The 22850-nt window shown below is 48.7% G+C and overlaps 4 protein-coding genes across 4 annotated transcripts; all 4 read left to right on the forward strand.

Annotated features, from left to right (window-relative positions):
- Positions 1 to 7076: 7076 nt before the first annotated feature.
- Positions 7077 to 7664, forward strand: FPRO_04418 (uncharacterized protein; the record flags this gene model as incomplete). The annotated part of the gene is made up of 1 exon (XM_031229925.1): positions 7077 to 7664. The coding sequence occupies one exon, from the start codon at positions 7077 to 7079 to the stop codon at positions 7662 to 7664; it is 588 nt and encodes a 195-aa protein (XP_031080114.1).
- Positions 7665 to 9783: 2119 nt separating this feature from the next.
- Positions 9784 to 11608, forward strand: FPRO_04419 (uncharacterized protein; the record flags this gene model as incomplete). Its single annotated transcript, XM_031229926.1, has 3 exons — positions 9784 to 10477; positions 10531 to 11489; positions 11543 to 11608. The coding sequence occupies 3 exons, from the start codon at positions 9784 to 9786 to the stop codon at positions 11606 to 11608; spliced, it is 1719 nt and encodes a 572-aa protein (XP_031080115.1).
- Positions 11609 to 13685: 2077 nt separating this feature from the next.
- On the forward strand, positions 13686 to 17156 carry FPRO_04420 (putative DNA-directed DNA polymerase III; the record flags this gene model as incomplete). Its single annotated transcript, XM_031229929.1, has 3 exons — positions 13686 to 14444; positions 14492 to 16305; positions 16415 to 17156. 3 exons carry the CDS (start codon positions 13686 to 13688, stop codon positions 17154 to 17156), a joined length of 3315 nt encoding a protein of 1104 aa, XP_031080116.1.
- A 3401-nt stretch (positions 17157 to 20557) lies between these two features.
- On the forward strand, positions 20558 to 22068 carry FPRO_04421 (putative glutamate dehydrogenase (NADP+); the record flags this gene model as incomplete). The annotated part of the gene is made up of 3 exons (XM_031229930.1): positions 20558 to 20603; positions 20661 to 20936; positions 21035 to 22068. The coding sequence occupies 3 exons, from the start codon at positions 20558 to 20560 to the stop codon at positions 22066 to 22068; spliced, it is 1356 nt and encodes a 451-aa protein (XP_031080117.1).
- Positions 22069 to 22850: the final 782 nt, after the last annotated feature.

Here is a 22850-nt window from a genome sequence, read left to right on the forward strand (position 1 = left end):
CAGGAGAAGGGAAAAGAGGCTGAGGCCATCGGTTTCACTTCCGGGGATAGAGACAAAGGGCCTGGGGCCATGTGCTCGAGAGCAGATCCATGGGAGTCTGGCGGAGCATTGGATGGGACAAGAAGTCCAGGGTTCCCTCGTGAGACAAAAGACACTGACTGACTGACTGACTGCACGAGTCGAAACAGAGACGGGCTACGGATCGCCGGTGGGTTTATTCTAGGCATTACCCATATTATCATCTGCTCTGGTACGGCGGGCTCTGCCAAACTAGGAGTAGCACGCTCTGTGTAACCATCGCTAAGATCAAGCCGTTGCAGGACAGGCGAGACAGCCGCTGCAAAACGCATTGTTGAGGACATGGAGGTACCACTGTGAGTGACTAGACTACTTGTGTAGAGAGAGGTGCGGGTATTGTTTTCCAAGGCATTGCCACAGGCGCCAGGGTGTTGGAGAGAGGTAATGTACCGAAGTGCACATAAGTGGTGCTTATGGGAGTTTTGACCATTTCCAGTTGAGAATCCGTGATAGTGAGTGGATTGGGTGGTGAAGATCCATGGACGGAACTTGTGGTGGTGGTACATCGACATACTCCCCGAGATGAGTGCGACATTGAGAGAGGGTGAGTACATAGTTAGACTATGAACATGCAGCCGCGAGTCCTGTTAGTTTGTGCCTGTGCCTGTCTCCTTTGAGCAACTCCAGGACATGGATAGCTGATTAGACTTGGCCTATGGGACGACCGGGGGCAGGCCCGGGCCCGTCCCATCATGAGCCTCGGGCCCTCCCCTCCCCAGCGCCGCTCTAGTGCATGCTTTTGGCGCCCCAGAGCTTGCTTCTTCGTTGGAACGAGACTTGTTCGCCCAATAGGGATTTGACATTTGACAGGGGGGCGCTTGTGCGTTCCTGTTGTTGGTCGCACAAGGATAGCTAAGCCGTCCTAAGATGGATTGACGCTCTGTACTCTGCAGTTGCAGGGCTGTTAGGGGCGCACTTAGCGCGGTGGCGGTGGGGGACAAGGGCATCTGACATTTTGTTTCTTTCCCATGTCCATCATGGGTGTTCCTTGATCGAGCAAGCATTCATGTTGGCGTTGATACTGATGTGATCCTCCCAGCTGTGTGTGTTTGGGGGCCCAGCGAGTTGGGTCAGCGCTGTAGCACTAGGGAAGATGTTTGATCTTGGCATCACAACATGTAATATCTCCGATGCATGTCCGCTGTGGGCACGATACAAAGACTCCCTGAACTCCTTTTCAGACAGTGCCTCCTGTACTCCAAGGTCTCCAGCTTATTGCCGGCCTCTTTCCGTTGAACCCGTTCAACAGCCCGTGAGGTGGCTGACTTGGCCGATGTTTAGTGGGGTTCCCAGGCTTGGCCGCTCGCTGGCAAGTGATTTTCATGTAGACTATGGGATTTATAGCACATTGGTTCTGCGAGAGGAAAAAGCAAAAATGACAGCACAGCAAAGTACAGTTCTGCAATTCGAGAACATGTTTCACTTTCTCGTTATCGTTGGTGGAGCTCCTTGTCATCAGCCACCGACTGTTTCTGGGTGCCCTAGGTAGCCTAGGTGCCCTCTCCCTCTCTAGATCTCTAGCCTCTACACATGGACAACCCGACTCTTAGATACCCCTCCACATCGGGAACGTTCTAAGACAAGAAACGTTTATGGATACGTAAGGGAATTACGGATACAGATAGTGATACTGATTGATGGATGCTTTCAGAATGGGTGCCAGCCTGTCTCAGTTCTTAAGGTATCTGCATACCAATCTGGTATGGCGCTTAGGAGCCTTCATAACAATACTCCAGCTTGTACTATTGTGTACTCGTCTAATCTCGAGAATCTAGATCTCGATAGCCTCTCCTTCGGGTTGGTACCCCATATCATCAGGCTGGGCTACGTACCCTTTTGGTCTGCAAAATACACCCGCTGTGCAGTATGAGATTTTCAGCCATTACTTGGGAGGGGACTTTCTTGGCTATCCCATCATGCGGCGTAGTTGAAGACTAGACTGTCTCATCGTCCGTATTAGTCTGAGATCCCTTGCAGCGCTTGCACTGATTGTTGAGTATTCGTAAATCTCACTACCGTGGCCAATAGCTACCGCCGGAGGTTCAGCGTCTCATTATGTACAGGCGTCTTGCAATTGCAACACATACCCCGTACTCCGTACTGTATCCAGCCAGGCGGGCGGCAACTTCCGCTGAAGGTATCAGTGCTTTTAGACTACTCCGTAATTAGTCGACAATGCTAAATTCTGCCAAGAGATAAACCTAGCTCTCTTGGGCTTCCCTAGGGGGGAAATAAAACACGAGACTGGATTTGGTGGTAGATCGGTGGATTTTGGTGTAAGCCAGTCTCATGTAATTTTCCCCCCCGAGGCTCCCCTAGGAGAAACTTCCCGGTGGGACGGTACAATTTGTCAGACACCTATCATTACTTGTCTTAATTTTAGTCTCATTTTACGAGTAATTCTGGCTTGTTGAGGCGGGGTAGAATAGGTTGAGCGATTCGATGTCGACGTTCTGAGACAGAGAGCACAGTGTTCGAGGTCGAGGATTGAGGGCTTCAGGGAAAGAGCCTGATGATGTTTTTATCGTCTTTTGGTATCAATCAATCTATTTGTTACCATCTTCAGCCTTATGGGATCATTAAGATGTCGCAACACTCTCAGCCAACATGCTTTACGGCACGGGGCCCGGTCCGTTGACCTAGGCTAGGTTGTCCTCATGGAACAGCAACATTGCAACCCATTTCTGCCGGTATGGCCTTGCCCTGTGCCTGTCCATGAGCATCAGCCCATACCCATGCTAGTCATGGTTCCTAATTGTGCCCCTGATACTCGGCTCGGCTCTCCACACCGGGCACGTCGACCGCACAGTAGCTCGTGAAGATCACATTTCGGCCACATTGGCCGCCGACGGCGTCTCCCGGTGCCAGGCTTTATCTCATCCTGGCCTCTCAAGCTACTTCTCTCCAAGTCTTGCTCGTAATGGTTGTGGACAATTTTTTCTCCTATTCGAGTCAGATCTCCATGCCGGTCTCTCCATATTAACACAATTTGTTGATTGTGTTATTGGTCCGCTGATCGTTCCATTTGTATCCAACCATCAAACTGGCGTATAACGTTATCCTCCAGGGATTCTCAAACATCCCCGGAACGTAACAATATCGGACGCTCTGCTGTTTCATTTTCCCAGCCTCGTTCCCTTGTTGAGCAACTGCCAACTGCCAACTACTATTGAAAAAAATACTTTACCCAATATTAGAGGTAGTCTTGTGTCGGTAAATGACTAATCATCTCAGGTTGACAAATGAGTACGTACTTGTCCTGATATTGAAGCACCTTTGCTCTATGGAGATCCATGCATGGCATTGTCAGCTGTAACATTGGGATTGCCAAGAACCAGTCCTCCCCGGATTGGATGCTTTGCGTTGTGTTGCGTTACAGTGCGTTTCGACATTCCACAAGCCATCAGCCAGCCCTGATTACATCTCTGGCCGTGCCATCTCCCGTATGCGTCGGCTCCGAATTGGACAAACGGCCGATTGGTGGGCTAAGCAAGGGCTGTCACGGCATCTGTCACTGAAACTCATGCGGGTTGTTTTTTTGAACCACTAGGTACGGTGTACGGCGATGACAAATAGAAGCCATCTCCCTATACAATACCATTGGATGGCTCGCCAAGAGGCCCACAGGAACCTCTGTTTCCAGAAGCGCTCGTGTCAGTGAATGAGATGTTAAGACAGTTGCCTAAGTCATGCGTCAACGTCTTGGGCCCTTCGGCGGTCAATGTGGATATAACATAGCACCTGTCTGCGTGAACTCCATTCTCAGTCGAGCATGAAGACCAAGTCCAAGCTCAACTGCTGCGGCCTCCTGACTCATGTCTCGGTAACATTCTTGTTTATCTTTTCACTGCTGAGCCAACACATTTTAAAGTTCACAAATTGTATACCAACGCTGACAAGGGTTTAAATCAAGCCTGTGGACGCATAATATCAGTCACTGATACGACAACCAGCCGAGAGAACCACAGAGCATCGCCCTAGGCTAACAACGGTAGAGAATGCGAGCAAGACATTGATTCAAAATGAATCGGCAATGTAACCTCATCTGGCAGTTGAGTCCGTGACCTCGGCAGCCGGGATTACCACGCGCCTTTAATCTCATCTCAACAAAGTCTAAAATAGCTCAGAGATGTATCCGCCACGTGCATTGTACAACGGTCTGTATTCTTACGGCATAGATAGCTAGTCTATTTCAAGGTAGATTTAGTCAAAGAAAAAAAAGAAGGAAGGGGAAAAGTTGCATGGCTGTATGGAGGCGTGGCACTGACCTACCAAGTTAGTCCTTCTAAACGCCACGAGCTATTGGAGATATGAAACCAGGGCTGAATCGACTAAGAACGCGAGTCAATCGTGAGTCTTGTTCCCAGCCTCAATAAACGTCGAGCGGTCGGCTAAACGAGTAGTAGCTGATATTGGAGGGGGAAAGTCCGATCAAAGGATATAGTTTTACTACCACCCCGGTAGTTCGGAACTTCCGTTCATCACTAGAGATCGCAACTATTCTGCTAGACGGGGAGAGAGTTTACGCGGGAGTTGGCGCCCGCCAATATATGACACAATGCATTTCATAATCCATTATTCCTATACCCATAGTCAAGTGGCCTGGTTTCTATACTAGGTTATCCTCGGGTAAAGCAAACAGTGCGTCTGACAGAAAGTATGTCGATTCTTGTAAATTTGTTGCAATACCTACAAGTAAATACGCACACAAACGGTTTGAAGATGTAACACCAATGATTTTAGTACTATTGGATATACTATTGAGGAACTGCTCCGTAATTTTACCAATGGCATTGGGTTCCCGTAGCAGCGAGCATATGAGTAGGTGATCGCAACCCTCTGAACCTCTGGTTCTCTGATGTTTGAGTGGTCTGTGGTGCGTATTTGAATTCCAGCGGAAGGCACTTGTTGCAAGTGTTGGTAAGGTACTACAGTCAAGTGCTTGTAATCGAAATAGGATCAGCCGAGAGACTATATGTTCATGAGCTGAAAATGCTCACAGGTACAGGAACATATATAGGAAACTTTGTCCACTAGCATGGAGCTTATCAAGCCTCATTTTCCATAGGTTATAACCACGGAAAGCTAATCTTTACAGTACAAGCTGTCTAAAATGCGCCGGTCCCTCGCGTTATTTCACATCTAAGAAATAAGGGTGGTTCATTAGTTAAGAAACGGGTAGCATAGTAACCTCCTCCAAGCCGCTACCGTCTTGCGCCGTCACATGAATTTATCAATTACCGTGATGTCTCAATTCATACTTATATGTTTCGTTTGAGCGAACCCTATGCTCCAACAGCTAGTCCCTATTATGTTTGACTGTACAGGGTATCAGCTGCCCACCTAGCTCCGTGACGTTTGTCAAGCCCACCTGACACTGGGTGAAGACCCGGCAAGGCTGTTACAATACCTTGGTTTCTATTGGATTGCTCTTTACGTTGGTGGCACTGGAGTCACTGGGGCTGTTCTTTACATCGAGGTCTGCCATAATAATGGCCATGCATCTCAATCAGATTGCCTATCGGGACTTCTCCTGTCGAGAAGTGCTGTGTAAGGGCTTGTCCAGGTATGGAACCTTGAAGTAGCATGCGCCCATCGGCCCGGTACATCCTTTTATTAAGAGCCTGATGTGATGATTTCTATCACCACATATTCTTAAGGTTTTAGCCATGTGGCCAGATTGCTGTCCCTTAGGCTTGCTCGGCAGGATCTGATGCCGGTAGTCAAGGTGGAGTTAGTAAACACGGCACGGCTGGGGGCGGCAGTTCGGACCATTGAGTTCTCACATGTAGCTAGTGAGCACCGGTGGCTTGGTTTTCAGGAGTCTTGGTGAGACTTTGATGGTCTAGTGTCGTCGAAGTCTGCCGCTGGCAACAATGCATCCCTTACCTCGGTTATTGGCGGACAGATGATGTTGTTGATCACTGAGCTGAAGAATTACTCGGGAAGTTATCTGCATTCTGTCCCAAAGAAGCCATGTTTGCGATGTGATCCCTCTCGGACTCTTAATCGTTAGGCCTAACGCTAAGAAGGCGTTCGACGACGACCGACGAGATTGACATATGATCTGAATATCATTGGGTACTTATAACTTTATGATGTATCTGATTATTCTCTTGCTTCGTGACATATATTACTCTAGCATGTCGGGCAACTCCTCATCAGTGACCGATGATATGATCTGAGGGCTGTTATGACACGAATTACCGGAAATTGTCAGCGGAACTCAACGACGTCCATAAGGGGAAACCCGTGATTCGACCCACGGACCGATTACCTTACTCTATCTTTCAATGCCTTCTCAAGACGGCAATAGAGTGTTCCGGCAGTAGCCATGATCATGCAGCTTAGCTGTGCAGTTCTCGCCGTGTTGTGGGAGGGCGTAACGAACCCGAAAGCAATTGAATTTCACATGGTCTTAACACAGTGAACACACATTCTGCATATCTTGCCCGTGCCTTGTATGAACAGGCAAGTCATGCATTTTATTATATCTATGTATTGAAAAGTGATGGGGTAGTAATGGATGTTGATTGACAATATCCTGGTCATAAGCTAGAAATCTTAACAGCTATTGGATCAAAAGGTTCCAGCAACATCAAACGCCAATTAGACTGACAAAGGCGCGACAGAGGCAATATCATAAAACTCTAAAACAGACAAGTCGCCAAACTAAGAACTTGGTTTTCTCTGTATTACTGTTACCAGAATCAAAAACAAAAAAAATGGCAAGGCTATTTGCCCTCGAATGGTACTTTGCTGTAGTGTGACTACCCTACAATGACGAGGAGGTTGAAGGGACCTGATTTCTCACCAGGATTGGCTGGTAAGCCAAGTTCCCATAGCCGTGACAAGGCGACCAACCAGAACTGCGAGAAAAAGTTGGTGGCGGATTTTCGCATCTTCAATTCTCCCAACCCACGCAAACTCAGTTTGCGATCGTGCTGCTAAAGCGATAGTCGAGCCGACACTGCTATATGACCACTACCAACATCGCAATGTCGCAGCATCAGCCCCAAGCGCAACCTCCGTTGCCCGAGCGTAATGAATTTATTCACAACTCTGCCATTGCTGGCGCAGTTATTGCGCCTCTCGCCATGCTACTCCCACCACGAAAGATAGATCTTCGATTCTTCGTCCTCGCCAGTGCCTTCTCTCTTGCCACAAACCAGCTCGCCTACGAGTATACGGGCTCGTCAATCTACTCACGGTTTGGCAACCGTGTGGGCTCCATATTCGGAACCGAACTCCCCGAAGGCGCTCAGCGCACCCAACGACTACTACGTGAGCACCGAGAGCGCGAGGCGGCACTCAAAGCTAGATCAGGCCAACAAAATCCACAAAGCGAAGAGGAGAAGACAGGTGTGGCCAAGGCACTCAACGATGTATGGATGGGAGGCGAGGAGAAGAATTGGCGAGAGCAGCGTGCGAAAGAGCATCAACAAAAGATGGAAGAGGGCAAGGGTATTGGCGATATCATTATGGAGCAAGTCGCTGATGTCTGGAGTGGAAATTGGGGAAAGGGTGTCAAGAAACAAGATGACGAGACCACAACGGACGACGCTTCATCGATCGGGAAGAAATAACATTGTCTCAACGGAGGAGAGACAGCATAGATGTCCAAACAACACTGGAGGGGATCATCTGGTCGCATACCCATTGTCGACAAAATGCGACATGCACAAGACCGAACTGTACCACTATTAACGGAAAAGGCGAAGGGCCGCCAGGGCAATACGACTGTAATGAGCAATGAAGAGGGCTAGGACAACGTGTATAGGGCAGCTCATGTCATGTACGATACAACAGTTTGTATAATCACGATCTTATCTCATCTACCCAACTCATCAGCCACTCAACAGGAGCATATCGGGCCAGTGACCGGAGTACTACATGGGCATTCAGCAATTCACAGTGCAAGGTGTTGTCAAGAAGTTTTCAGTCAATGCAGGCTGGCTGCTGCGATATTGAAGTGTTGCTTGCATCATCCATACCAGACCCGTCGTGTCTACTGTTGACAAATCGAGCGTTGTCGTGTCCTGGTCCCCCAACACAGAAGGGAGGGGGGCGAAGGTTGGAACCTTTTGCTTGTCAATGGTCTTGGCGTTGAGATCATCCCACCGGAGTGATTCGTTATGCCATCAGATGTGAGGGTTGGGGTGGATTTCCTGGTATGCATCAAGCTGGGAGCTGTACTTCTTGCACAAGGGATCTCTCTCTCCCGGAGCTTGGCGTGGAATAGGACGAGGCGCAACGCGTAAATTGTTGTCTACTGCAAAAGATCTCATCGGAACCCGTACAACTGATCGATATGGGCACACGCCATCAACGAGCTCCACTGCGTACAAGGAATACGGGAAGACTCGTCAGCTTTAGCAGTGGCTGTGGTCCGTTGCGCTGTAGTGTCAGCCACGGGCTGGAAGGCAAGTATTTCACCATAAATGCATTGGTGGTGTGGTTGAGACAATGAAAATGCGTCAACTAGGCCTAGTATCCATGTGCCTGCGATATGGAAAGCCAGAATACAGGTAGGTAGTAAATTGTAATCCATGAGTTTGTACTACACTACTGTCCCTGAATAAGTGTTTATGCTGACGGGCTGTAGTGTTACTTATAAATAAGAGATGCCGTGGTGTCTTTCTTACCAGTCCGGAAGTTACTGAGTTAAATCGGGGTTTACCTTTGCAGATACCGGAATAATCGAAGTTGACAGCTCGTAACATGTAATAAAACATCAGCATTCCCAGTACTTCATGATTACAAGTGTTCTTGTGATCCATAAGTGAGTAGGTATCAACAAATACTCACATTAGCCACCACCACAAAAACAGCCATGAATAGAGGTTACTGTTCTAAATTAAGCAGCTGTGGCGCTTAAACATCCATTAATCAGAGTGAGGCTCAATGGCTTAACCGCACGGCACCACCCAAAAACCCTTCTTCCCAGTGATCGACCTTTGGTTGCAGGGATCCATGGCTTACAGCTGTCAGCACAGCCCCGGCTTGTACGTCACTCGGCTGTGAGTTGTTTCGTCATGGGCACAAGTCAGCGAGAATAGAACAAATATGCCCTTATTCTCTTGTTACCTAAGCTGAAGGCTGCCTCAGAATAATGATACCTAAATAGTCAAGCTGCATATTTGTTGTATTCCCAAGTATTTCCTCTCCTGTTTTTTTTCGATGCTCCCATCTTCACTCTTTTGCTTCACTCGTTTAGCCATTTTTTACGACGACGTAAATAGAACAGGCTACTCACTGGGCCCACAGCTTCCACGCGTAAGGCAGTCGTCCAATCAAAAGAGAGCTTCCACGCAATCCAGACCAGTCTCTTCGTCCCTGGCGACCCTTGAAACAACCCGCTCAAGCCTACCTAACCCGTTGAGCTGAAGTTTAGGACTTTGGATTCTGACCAGCCACCTAAGCTTGACCTAGCACGAGGGATACATTTTCTGGTTCAACATCTTTCACTTTGGAAACGACAAAGTCAATTTGACATACACCCACGCATTGTTGTCAATAAAGATCAGGGCAAGGATCATTCGCCGAGTTTCAAAATACCGATTCTTGATCTGTGACGCCGTCCCGACCCTCTGAAACAGCTTGTCGCAGTTGTATCCCCTTTCTTTGCCGCTTGGCGGCTTACTCCCATCAACTGCCTACGTAACCTCGTCCCCGTTACTCGAGAATCTCTTGCTTTTGTCAACTATGGCTTCACACGACTACTACAGCGGTGGAAGTCAGCAGGCTCCTTATGGGGCCGGCCCCAACGCTTCTCCCTACTATCAGAATCACGAAACCCCTTCGCCGCATTCTACACCAGCACCACCATATGAGCCTAACTCGTACAACTCACACTATGCTCCCGACACCTCGATCTATCCTGCCGATACTGCCGCGCATATTGTCCCGACCAAGCAAACACCATACTCGCCTAACGATATACAATATCCTCCTGCGGGCACTTATGCTAGCCCTTCTGGTCAGAGCCCAAGCCATAATCAGCCTGGCCAAACTGGTCAGTCTCCTTTCGACACCGTCTTTGACGATCATGTGTACCCGGCAAACTCGAACACCGGACCGACTCCCAGCTCCAGTACGGCTGACATTGGCCAACAAGGCTTCTATCAAGATACAAGCTATGCTGGAGGGGCTGCCGCTGCGCGACCTTACGGCCAGGAAGACATTCCCCTTCAAGATCGGACCGCCAAAAATGACGACCCCGAGATGAATGATCATATCTATGACGCCCCTGGACGGTCTAAGAAGAAGGGCAAGAAGGGCAAGGTTCGCTTGGGCGAATTGGGTATGATTGGCTCTAACAAGAAGAGGATTCCCTGGGTTGTCTATATCTTTTCTGTTGTCCAAATCGCCGTTTTTATCGCCGAAATAGCAAGAATGGGTAAGATGTGAAGATTGATCCTGGAGGAAAACTGTCAACTGACTCGTTCACAGGCGTGTTAACAGGAACTCCCATTGCGATCAAACCGCAATTCAACGTATTTATCGGCCCATCTCCCGGCTTACTGATCAACATGGGCGCCCGTTATGCCCCCTGTATGCGCAACGTGAAGGGTATTCAAAGTGTGGACAAGAATGCGAAGGACGCCGTTCTACCTGGTCTACTTTGTCCCAATGCTACCAGGGACGACAGTTTCTGCCCTCTTCATGTGGTCTGCGGTTTCGGGGGTGACGTGCCAGATCCTAAGTTCAATGGCGATATCAACCAGAGTCCCGAACCCAACCAGTGGTACCGATTCATCACCTCAATTTTCATGCACGCCGGTCTCATTCACATCATTTTCAACCTTCTTCTGCAGCTTACCATTGCGAAAGAGATGGAGATGGCCATTGGGCCAGTGCGGTTTTTACTCGTTTACATGAGTGCTGGGATTTTCGGGAACATCATGGGTGGAAATTATGCGCCGCCAGGACAGCCATCTGTGGGTGCCTCCGGTGCCCTTTTTGGCATTATTGCCTTGGTCCTCCTCGATCTTCTGTACTCATGGAAGGACAGACGCAACCCCGTCAAGGACCTTCTTTTCATCATTCTTGATATGGTCATCGCATTTGTCTTGGGACTTCTTCCCGGCTTGGACAACTTTGTCCATATTGGCGGTTTTCTTATGGGACTCTCTCTTGGCGTCTGTGTCCTGCACTCGCCCAACTCACTGCGACGGCGGATGGGCCAAGAGCTGTCGTACGCAGCCGTTTCTCCTCAGACTGGCGAGACGCCCCCTCACTTTTTCAAGAACCCTGTCGGTTTCTTCAAGGGGCGCAAGCCACTCTGGTGGGCTTGGTGGCTGGTTCGAGCTGCCTTCCTCGTCATGATCATTGTCGTTTTCATTGTTCTCCTGAACAACTTTTACAAGTATCACGACACCTGTGATTGGTGCAAGTATCTCAATTGCCTAGTAAGTTTCTCATCACTACTATTCAAGATGACAATGTGGCTAACCTTGAACAGCCCATCAACGATTGGTGCGATTGGGGATCTTTTGAGCATCTTAAGGAGCCCAAGAGTTCTTCATAAGTTGATAATGAATAGAGGCTGGGTCGACAGAGACCCAACAAAATCGCATCAGGTTAAAGAGTGCGCGCAGCTTTAGAAAGCAGCCTGCACGTTAATAAGCAATTTTATTCATTGCAAGACTCGACACCATTGGACATAGCAGTTAGATCATGCTCTTTCACTGGAAACACTATAAGGATGTTGGGGAATGCTACCTCTTGCTTTCTTTATGTCGATTAATGAAGAAATGATTTATCCAGCATCACCGTGCGCTTGCGCGTGATACCAGGATCTTACCGGCAACTCTCGGAATAAGTGGTGTGAATGTGACTTACTGACCACCATCAGCCAGTTGTGCATTCCTGCAGGCTGTTGCCGTTGGCATAGTATCATGCATTTGCCCAACACACTACACTTGTACATGGATATGAGACATGGGGTCAGCGATACTATTACATGATACTGCAGCTCTTGGCTGTATGCAGGCCCAACCAACATCGCACAATGTCACGCGATACCCCGCAAGTCAGCGATTTTGTGACCAAAGGAAATGATATGCCTGGTAGCTTCACGGTGCTATAAATGCTATAATACTTCCCTCTTGTTGCTGCTTTGTGAATATAGGTTCTTCCTCGCCGTCTATACAAAGATTCTCAGACGTATAGTCCTGGTTCCATGAAGATGACTTCTCTAAAACATGCTGTCAGCCCCCCTTTGTCTGAATGGGTAAGTTCTTTCGATGCTTGATCCTTTTTAGCCCATTTTGGGTGAGATGATGAATTTTTTTTATGCATGGCTTAACTGATCTCCCGAGACGGAGTACGGATGCTTATAGAATGGATGTCTGAATGTGTTCTTCCCCTAGTTTTGCAGCCTGCTGTCAGCCCATGTTAGAGCAAACCATGAACTGACAGGAAGAATAGATGCCATGAAAGTCTCAAGACAACTGTCACGTCGAGGTATTAGTATCATGTGATACCCTTCAAGATGTGTTCGGCAGTCATCTTTGTAGTTGAATTTGGTAGGGCAGCCCTTGCCAGGAACTTCAAGTACGACATCAGTCCTTGCATGGGGTTTTCATTTGTGCACGGCCAGGGGCCGTTTGCGGTCAGAAATACTATTGTAAGGGATACTTACCTAAGAAGCTGCCAAGTCTCCGAGAGATATGCATTTCAGCATGACTCAATCTGCCTCGCCTGTGTGGAAGCGCTTTCGCAGCCATTACTCAAAATATGAATATACAAGGCCTTGTAACTACTCCTTCACTTTCGCCATAAGTTGACCCAGTACGATTAAGCGGTAGTTCGGAACAGATCATCGTGCTACCAATAGCCGCTGACCGCGGTTGATCTTGACAATCACTCCTTTAGTAGACGATCTATGGTCGAAAACTTCTAGTTCTGCTAGTCTTGTATCGTTTTTCTGGGACCTAAACTCTGTGTTATGAGCGCCCGTTTCCGCAGGAAACCTGTGCAGCAGTCGCACTTTATATGTTAGCGTATTTAATCCTACTTGGGGGTAAACTGGCGAGTTCGCCAGTTCGCCAGTTCTAGGTGCATACATCCTGGGACTCTTCACAGTCGTAATGGAATAGTGAGGCAGCTAGCGACCACAGAAGAGTCCAGCATATCAATGACTTCTACGATGCTATGCGTGCAGAGGGTTTTTGAATGCAACACATCGCATCATATATAGACTCTCCATGTAAGGGATCTAGAAAGCCCTATACAATTAATCTCACTTATCAATGGCCTAGGGTAGGTAGGTTTTCCCCATGTCTCAGAAGGATATATGACGCCTGTTCACGTGATCATGGCGAGTAAGTGGGGTCAGTCACGTCACGACTAACACGAGTCGCGCTACGCGGTTGCTATCAATTAAAGTCGTGTCGTCAAACCCATCAGAAATCTCACCTGTTAGAGTCTCCCCTCCAACGGTTTAGTGTCAACAATTATAATCCACCAAAGACGTTGTCAAACACTCTTCACTCTCCTTTCCGTGGATGAATACGTGATTGCATAGCAGTTTTCTTGTCTTTTTCTCTTCCGACGTCGACTTGTTCTTTTTTCGTGTTTCGCATTCGCCAGCCTCATTCACCATGGCCAGTGCAGTTCTTCCTCAGAAACGAGTTCTGGGCGAGAGCCACACTCGCCAGAACATCACATCGTCTCCCTCCTCAACGAAGAAGCGCAAAGTAGATGCGATACCGTCATCACCTGCTGCCGCCCGGACTCCCAGCTCTCAGCATGACCGTCGATCCAAAATGACATCCACTCAGCCCAAGAGTGCATTTGAATCAGAAGTCCTCGAAAAGCTCAGCCAGGACTTGTCGGACCGCAAACGTAACAACACCGAGAAGGATCAGGCATGGGATAGACCGCCTGTAGTTGACTTCGTGCCGGAGCGTGACAGCCTCTGCTTCCAGTCTATTGAAGCCGAGGAGGGTACATTACATGGTGGGCGGGCCACCGTCAAGCTGTTTGGTGTCAATGAAGCAGGAAACTCAGTCATGCTGCATGTAACCGACTTCAAGCATTATCTATATGTTCCCGCACCTGTCAACTTCCAACCACAAGACTGTGCAGCTTTCAAGGCATACTTAGAGACTCAGGTCGCTCAACATCAGCCGACCATCCACTCAGTCGCCTTTGCTATGAGAGAGAACATTTACGGATTTCAAGGGAACCAATCGAAACCCTACCTGAAAGTTACCGTGACAGATCCCAAATTCATCAACAAAGTCCGAACAACGATTCAAAGTGGCAATGCAAACTGGAAAGGCATGTGGAGGAACGATGGCGAAATTCAAACTTTTGACAACCTGCAATTTCTACTGCGTTTCATGGTTGACTGCAAGGTATGAGAAAAGCGATGTTATGGCTACATGATCTAATATCCGCCCAGGTCCGAGGAATGTCGTGGGTTGAAGCTCCCGCTAAGACGTACAAAATCATCCCCGATCATGTTCGCCAATCCAACTGTCAAATCGAAGCTGAAGTTAGCTACCTCGACCTCATAGCACACGAACCGGTCGGTGAATGGTCAAAGATGGCACCGTTGCGTATCCTGTCTTTTGATATCGAGTGTGCCGGCCGTAAGGGTATTTTCCCGGAAGCAAACCACGATCCCGTCATCCAGATTGCAAATATCGTTACACAATATGGAGAAAAGAAGCCATTCGTCAGAAACGTATTCTGTTTGCAAGAGACGAGCTCTATTGTGGCAACCCAGATTCTTGAGTACGAAAAGGAGGAGAAAATGCTGAGTGACTGGCAGAAGTTCCTTATACGCGCGGACCCTGATATCATCACCGGCTACAATATTTCCAACTTCGATTTCCCATATTTGCTAGACCGAGCGAAACATCTCAAGGTACCTGGTTTCGAGTACTGGACTCGAATTCCTAGCATGCAATCCAAAGCCAAGGAGACGAATTTCTCCAGCAAACAGATGGGCAACCGAGATACCAAAGCTACAAACACCAACGGTCGACTACAACTGGATCTTCTCCAACTGATCCAGCGTGATCATCACCTCAGAAGTTACACTCTGAACTCTGTGTGTGCCAATTTCCTTGGCGAGCAGAAGGAGGATGTCCACCATACAATGATCACAGAGCTTTTCAACGGCACACCCGAGTCTCGAAGACGTTTGGCGCTGTACTGTCTGAAAGATGCCTACCTCCCACAAAGGCTAATGGATAAACTCTCTTGTGTGGAAAACTATACTGAGATGGCAAGAGTCACAGGAGTGCCATTCAACTTCTTATTATCTCGAGGTCAGCAAATCAAGTTCATCAGTCAGTTGTTCCGAAAAGCACTAGAACAGAAGCTTGTAATTCCCAATCTCAAGTCAGAGGCTTCTGATGAACAATATGAAGGAGCTACAGTCATTGAGCCAACCCGAGGTTACTACGATGTTCCAATCGCCACGCTGGATTTCGCCTCTCTATACCCCAGTATCATGCAAGCTCATAACCTTTGCTATACTACCCTGGTCAGTAAGAAGGCGATTGAAGCCTTGAATCTCCAGAAAGACGAGGATTACATTGTCACACCGACTGGAGACACTTTTGTAACAACCAAGCAACGCAAGGGCTTATTGGCACAAATTCTTGAGGAACTTCTCGCGGCCCGTAAACAGGCCAAGCGTGAGTTGGCGGTTGAGACAGATCCGTTCAAGAAGGCTGTGTTGAATGGGCGACAACTGGCTCTGAAAGTCAGCGCGAACAGTGTGTACGGTTTGACTGGTGCTACAACAGGCAAACTCCCATGTCTCGAAATTGCCAGTAGTACAACAAGTTTTGGCCGAAAGATGATTGAGAAGACCAAGGAAGAGGTGGAAAACCGTTACAACATAGCAAACGGATATTCTCACGACGCTCAGGTCATTTATGGTGATACTGATTCCGTCATGATTAAATTTGGTACCAAAGACCTGCAGGAGGCTATGAAGCTTGGTGAGGAAGCCTCGAAATACGTCTCGGAGAAATTCATCAAACCCATCAAACTCGAGTTCGAAAAAGTATACTTCCCATATCTGCTGATCAACAAGAAGCGATATGCTGGCCTATACTGGACTAAACCAGAGAAGTATGACAAGATGGACACAAAGGGTATTGAGACGGTGCGACGTGACAACTGTTTGTTGGTCCAGACGGTCATTGAAAAAGTCTTGCGAATGATCTTAATCGACCAAGATGTTCAAGGTGCCCAAGAGTAAGTTCTTTCTCGAATGATGCTTCAGTATTTCCTTCTTTCTTAGAGGTTATTAGACCTCATCAGGCAATGCGGGGAGAAAACAGAATGCTAATGGTATATTTTCTAGATACGTCAAAGAGACGATTGCCGATCTGCTGCAGAATAAGGTCGACATGTCGAAATTGGTCATCACAAAGGCCCTTACAAAGGACGATTATGCCGCAAAGCAGGCGCACGTCGAGCTGGCGCAACGCATGAAGAAGCGAGATGCAGGCTCGGCACCGGGACTCGGTGACCGAGTGGCCTACGTCATGGTCCGAGGCCCAGCTGGCGCCAAAAACTTCGAGAAGTCGGAGGACCCCATTTACGTGCTTGAGCACAACGTGCCGATAGATACGCGGTACTACCTGGATAATCAACTAGCTAAGCCACTCGGCCGTATCTTTGAGCCGATTCTCGGTGAGACCAAGGCGCGCTCTCTACTTACAGGAGATCATACCCGTACCATCTCGGTTGCAGCTCCCACTGTTGGAGGTCTCATGAAGTTTGCAAAGAAGACACAAACATGCATGGGCTGCAAGAAACCTCTGACAGGGAAAGAAGAGTCACAGGGGGCGGTGTGCTCTAATTGCGCACCTCGCGTTGGTGAGCTTTACAAGAAGACGCTAGATCGCGTGTCAGACTTGGAGGTGCGCTTCGGGCGACTATGGACCCAGTGTCAGCGCTGTCAGGGCAGCATGCACTGCGAGGTTATCTGCAGTAGTAAAGATTGCCCCATCTTTTATATGCGCATGAAAGCTAAAAAGGACCTTGAGGATGCTGGCCGCGAGCTTTCACGTTTCGACGCCGATCAGGCTGCCATGTGGTGAGAGGGTTGCTTCTTCAGGCATCTATACGTGTTCGACATTCGCAGCCGTCGCCTTGCCATTTTTATGTCTTTTTTTTGTTTGCTGAATCACTGGAGAGGGAACCAAAGCATCTCTGGGTGCGGGCGGCAAGATGTGGAGGGGCATGCTGAGCTGTAATGGAAGAGATGTGTTATAAGATCACGGCTAGACACAGACATATTGTATGTATAGGCGCAGGTACGAGTTTGGGATTGTTTGTAATCGTATTATGTAGGTAAGGCGTTCTGGGGGTTGGGGTTGCGGGCTCAACGTTGTTGCAGGTATCATTGCATATATTTGAGACAGAATAAAGTATACGGCATTGGACATGAAGGCGTTTGAGACCTTGATTTCCCTTACGAAAAGCAATGACCAAGTGTTACTACTAATGGTATCAAAAGATTATTGGGAAATTTCAGTCATAATGCATGGGTTGGAAGCAGTAGAATAGCACAAGTCGAAGTGTTTCGGCGAGGAAGAAAACAGACACAAATGGCATGATACTTTATCAAATCATGTGTTCTGGGCTTCTGAGCGGCCAAACCTCCCGAAGCATGTCGAAGTTCACTGGGAGCTTCTCCGCGGGATAGACCCTGACCGTGAGCAGACCGAGGGTGGTTAACAATAATTTTGGCAATGGTAAAACTTTGAGAGTCAAGTAATGATCGGAAGGAAGAGGAGGCCGCGGAACATGTCGGAACGATTGGATAGTCCAAGGCCCAAGGGTAATGAGGGGTGCTGAAGCCTGAAGGGGGGTATCATAAGTCATGGTGAGCTGGAAGTTGGGGGCAATTCATGAGGGAACAGATTCATGATGAATGTGGCCAGTGCTTAATCCTCGGGCTATGGCCGATTTGCAGTGGTTCGGCGATGAAGCCCGGGAATTTCGACTGGTTCCTGTAGTTTTCGGAGGGCACCCGGAGCATCTGGTCTCAGACTTTCTTTCTCATGGAGATGTATGTCCGGATGGATCAGCCAGTTCCGTAAACGGCGGACGGCTAAACATTCACGATCAAGACCAAAATTTGTTGTTGTCTGGAGCGAGGTAGTCTCGGTCAAAAGCATGGCGAGGGATGAAACGGAAGCTAAAGTCTTCTAATCGGTCCGGGGAGACATGCTCTGGCAATTTGACAGGCGCTGTATCCGTACTGATGAATTAGGAGAATGCTGTGACAGGACAGGCTCCCCCAGATTATTTTATCCTAGTATCCCCGCCACTGAACGAACTGTAGCGTGCCAGTAATTATTCGTTCGGAAAGGGTTTCGGCAACATATGATGGTCTGAGGCTGCTTGAGTTGTGGTTTGATAGATCCTTTTCCGACGTTGGCTGATCAAGAGCGCCATTGGTTGGAGGAAGAGTTGATGTCAATTCATTCTTCAAACAAGATGACAAGGCGGCCAATAAGAATGTCTTGATAGTATAGAGACTAGGTAACAGTTACAGTTACAGTTCAGGGTCCGGGGAGTGTCGATATGTGCTGCGTGTCAATGGGGCCACGGCGAATATCACTGACAATAATTGAGCAAGATGGTTGAAGTAACCTGGAAGTGGACAAGGATAATTATCCCGGCGCATGCTGTATTTCCAAGTTCGCTGGGTCGGAGGAAGACGCCGGTTACGGGACAAGGGTAAGATGCAACGGTATGAGCTATTCCCGCATTCAGGGTTGTCGCTGATTCGACAGAAGGCAAAAGATATTTCCCTTTCTAGATATAAAGAATAAGTTTGGCTTGGGAATTGGTAATGGATTGTTTGAATTGACGCGCTTGGTCAGGCTAAAGTCCCGGGAGCCTGGCTGATGCATCTACGTACCTACACACACACGACACAGGACTTTAATGTTAAGATTTAGGTTAATTAGGAGTGTGGTGGGCTGGGGGATGAGGGCACTTTTTTCTCATTCCGCTAGACACACAGATCACCCCTCAAAAAATAAAATAAAAAATGTCCTGGAGTCGTCCTTTGAGCGTGGGATGCAGCAAGGGACCTACCGTGATTGTACGTCGTGTGGGGTTATTTGTTAGCTGAGAAGGTCCATGCTTACCTGGGGATATACTCAGAGTAGTGCAACAGTCAGGCCAGCTCAGTTTGGCGCTGAGCAGGAATTGCAAGTGATTAATAAAGGCATTGATGAACGGATTAACGTCGATGATGATTTCACACAAGCCAAGATAAGATGTGCATGTAATTGACAGAACCCCCACCGCGCAAGTCTAAGAGCGACGGTGGCAAGCGTGGAGGTGAAGTGCTGTACTCCGTATAGAGCGAATGGAGGGGATCTGATAATGGATTGGAATAATGGGCGTTGGCTAATAGGAACCGTATCATGAATAATGAATGGCTGAAAACATGGCGTCTTTGATCTTTACTACAGAGGGCATGGTACGACGGCAGCCAGGACCTACATTGCCGGAGTGAACGAGCGAATATCGGAGGTTGACCATGCCCTGGTTGCCCGTGAGAATGGGAGGCTAATAAGGTACCCGTAGGCGCGCGACATATGAGAGCCCGAGATCCATTGGCCAGATGAGATGGTGGGGAAGAAACGGAGTTTGTACGGAGGAGCTCACGGCAGCTGTGAAGACCCTGGTGTAGTAGTAATAGATTAACTAGTGCTCTCACATGTGAGTTGCTAAAGTGAGGCATGAATCTTGTGCGGTTGCTTGAGTCTTTCTATTACCTTGAATGGTAGATGAAAAGGAAAAGGAAAAGGAAGGGCATGCTACGATAATATGTGTTTCGTCTATGTCTACAACATCCAAATTCTTCAACTTGCAAGACCACAACCCCAACCCCAACTCCAGACAACCAGACAGGATTGGAAAATATTGGAAAACCCCCCGGGGTGTGTGATGAGGCTCCTTGTCGATGTCGATGTGGGGTGTAACGCTAGACTGGGGTTTATCGGGAACGACAGAGATTAGGGTGTGTCTTGTCACTCGATTAGATGGGATAATGGCAACGCGATTGCCTATCGAGTGAGCTTTTTTCTGACTCCCGTCCTTTATCTCTGAACACGAATTGTCGCATGTTTGAGCCGTGCCGTGCGTGCGTGCGTGCCACGCTGCGTTGCGCTGCGCTCATGTATCTATCCCGTCCTGGCATCGGTCTTGTATCGGATGCGGACGCGGACCTCGATGCCATGACGGAAAGAGTGATGGAGTGACCCAAGCGACCATCTCTTGCCATTCTTTTGCAGCCCTCGATAACCATATAAACCTCGCCTTCCCGTCGCTTTCAAGACGGTTTCCCTCCCTCCCTCCTTATCTCACACTCACACGTCTCGAAAAGTGTATCGAATCTCTTCGCAATCTCGTTCCCAGCAGGAATCTATTTATCAACCACCACTTTCGATACACATCCCAAATGCAGCTGAACACCATGTCTCACCTTCCCCAAGAGCCCGAGTTCGAGCAGGCCTATGGCGGTAGGTAACCCATTATGTACATCAATGAGAACACAAACCCTGACTTGCAATCTCCAGAGCTCGCCTCTGCCCTCGAGAACAGCTCTCTCTTCAATGAGCACCCCGAGTATCGTACTGCCCTTGCTGTGGCCGCCATCCCTGAGCGTGTCATTCAGTTCCGTGTCGTCTGGAACGACGACAAGGGTAACCTACAGGTCAACCGCGGTTATCGAGTCCAGTTCAACGGTGCCCTCGGCCCCTACAAGGGTGGTCTTCGATTCCACCCCAGCGTCAACCTGTCCATTCTCAAGTTCCTTGGTTTCGAGCAAATCTTCAAGAATGCCCTGACTGGCCGTAAGTGACCTCATCACCGCGCTTATCTAGTCCCTGCATATTGCGGGGCGATGGCATTGGCACAAGTGAATGAACCAGACTCGCTAACATTGTTCTAGTCAACATGGGTGGTGGCAAGGGTGGTGCCGACTTCGACCCCAAGGGCAAGTCTGATGCCGAGATTCGACGATTTTGCCAGGCTTTCATGACTGAGCTGTCCAAGCACATTGGTGCCGAGACTGATGTTCCTGCTGGTGATATTGGTGTCGGTGGCCGAGAGATCGGTTACCTCTTTGGCGCCTACCGCAAGCTTCGCAACCGTTGGGAGGGTGTCCTCACTGGAAAGGGTCTTTCATGGGGTGGTAGCTTGATCCGACCTGAGGCTACTGGCTACGGTCTCGTCTACTACGTCGAGTACATGCTCAAGCACGCCAACCGTGGCACCTTCGAGGGTAAGCGTGTCGCTCTCTCCGGCTCCGGAAATGTCGCCCAATACGCTGCTCTTAAGATCATCGAGCTTGGTGGTTCTGTTGTCTCTCTTTCCGACTCCAAGGGTGCTCTCGTCGCTAAGGAGGGTTCTTCATTCACACCCGAGCAAATTCACAACATTGCTGCCCTCAAGATCAAGCACCAAGCCCTGACCACTTTCGAGCACGATGGACAGTTCACATGGATTGAGGGCGCCCGCCCTTGGGTCCATGTTGGTAAGGTCGACATTGCCCTCCCCAGTGCTACTCAGAACGAGGTCAGCAAGGAGGAGGCCCAGGCTCTCGTTGATGCTGGCGCTTTCATCGTCGCTGAGGGCTCCAACATGGGTTGCACTGCTGAGGCTATTGATGTCTTCGAGGCTCACCGCAAGGAGAAGGGTGCTGAGGCGCTCTGGTACGCCCCCGGCAAGGCCTCCAACTGTGGTGGTGTCGCTGTTTCTGGCCTTGAGATGGCCCAGAACAGCCAGCGTATCCAGTGGACTGAGAAGGAGGTTGATGACCGCCTGAAGGCCATCATGAAGGACGCCTTTGTCGCTGGTCTTGAGACTGCTCAGAAGTACGTCGAGGCCAAGGAGGGTGAGCTTCCCAGCTTGATTGCTGGTAGCAACATCGCCGGTTTCATCAAGGTCGCCGAGGCCATGCACGACCAGGGTGATTGGTTCTAAACAGTCATTCAAGGATGCCTGGAGCGAGATAAGAGATCAATCAGAAAGACCGCAATACCCGAGCTGGGCTCACATCAAGGCTCTCTGATCTTCTCATCACGATTGTCTCGCCCAATGTCGCCCTACTTCTGCATGGAACGGAGTTTCATTCTTGGCTACTATCAGGGCTTGCATACTGTTGGGCGTTGGCGGGGTTTCAAGAAGGGGATCACTTTTCTTTTTTTTCCTTCACGATAGACGTGGGCCTGGATCTTATAGTTTTTTCTCACCTATTTCCTTTTACTTTTTCTCCTTTTTAGCCCGATAGAACGAAGAATGAAACATGACACTTTTGATTCAAAGAAAATGAGAGCGCTGTGACATGTGTTCTTGGTTCACTGGATTATATCTAAGCTTGGTCCTTTCGAATTGTTCAAACTTTGGCCGTTTGCCAAATCACTTGGTATCATTATTCTGTCTCGCTCTTCAAGACTGGGGAGGACTTAAGCTACATCATTCAATGATAGTTTCAAGGGCTCATTCTGGGGAAGAGGTGGTAATTCAATCTGGCCAAAATTTCTTTGGTGTGAGTTGCTGCTTCAATTTGATCCAAGATCTCGCGTATCTCCAGTGAAGTTCATTCATAGCCGTCTCCACTTCGGCATGTAACATTAAGTAGCCAAGGATCTGGGACTGAACGGCTGCGGCGTTACCTAGTCTGGGTTAATTTATGGTTCCTGATTGTTCACTTGTGGAACCTCGGCTGATGGTGTTACCGCGGGGAATTGTTACCTTAGTAGGTA

The sequence above is a fragment of the Fusarium proliferatum genome, assembly GCF_900067095.1.
Source record: "Fusarium proliferatum ET1 genome assembly, contig: FPRO_scaffold004, whole genome shotgun sequence".
Lineage (NCBI taxonomy): Eukaryota > Fungi > Ascomycota > Sordariomycetes > Hypocreales > Nectriaceae > Fusarium > Fusarium proliferatum.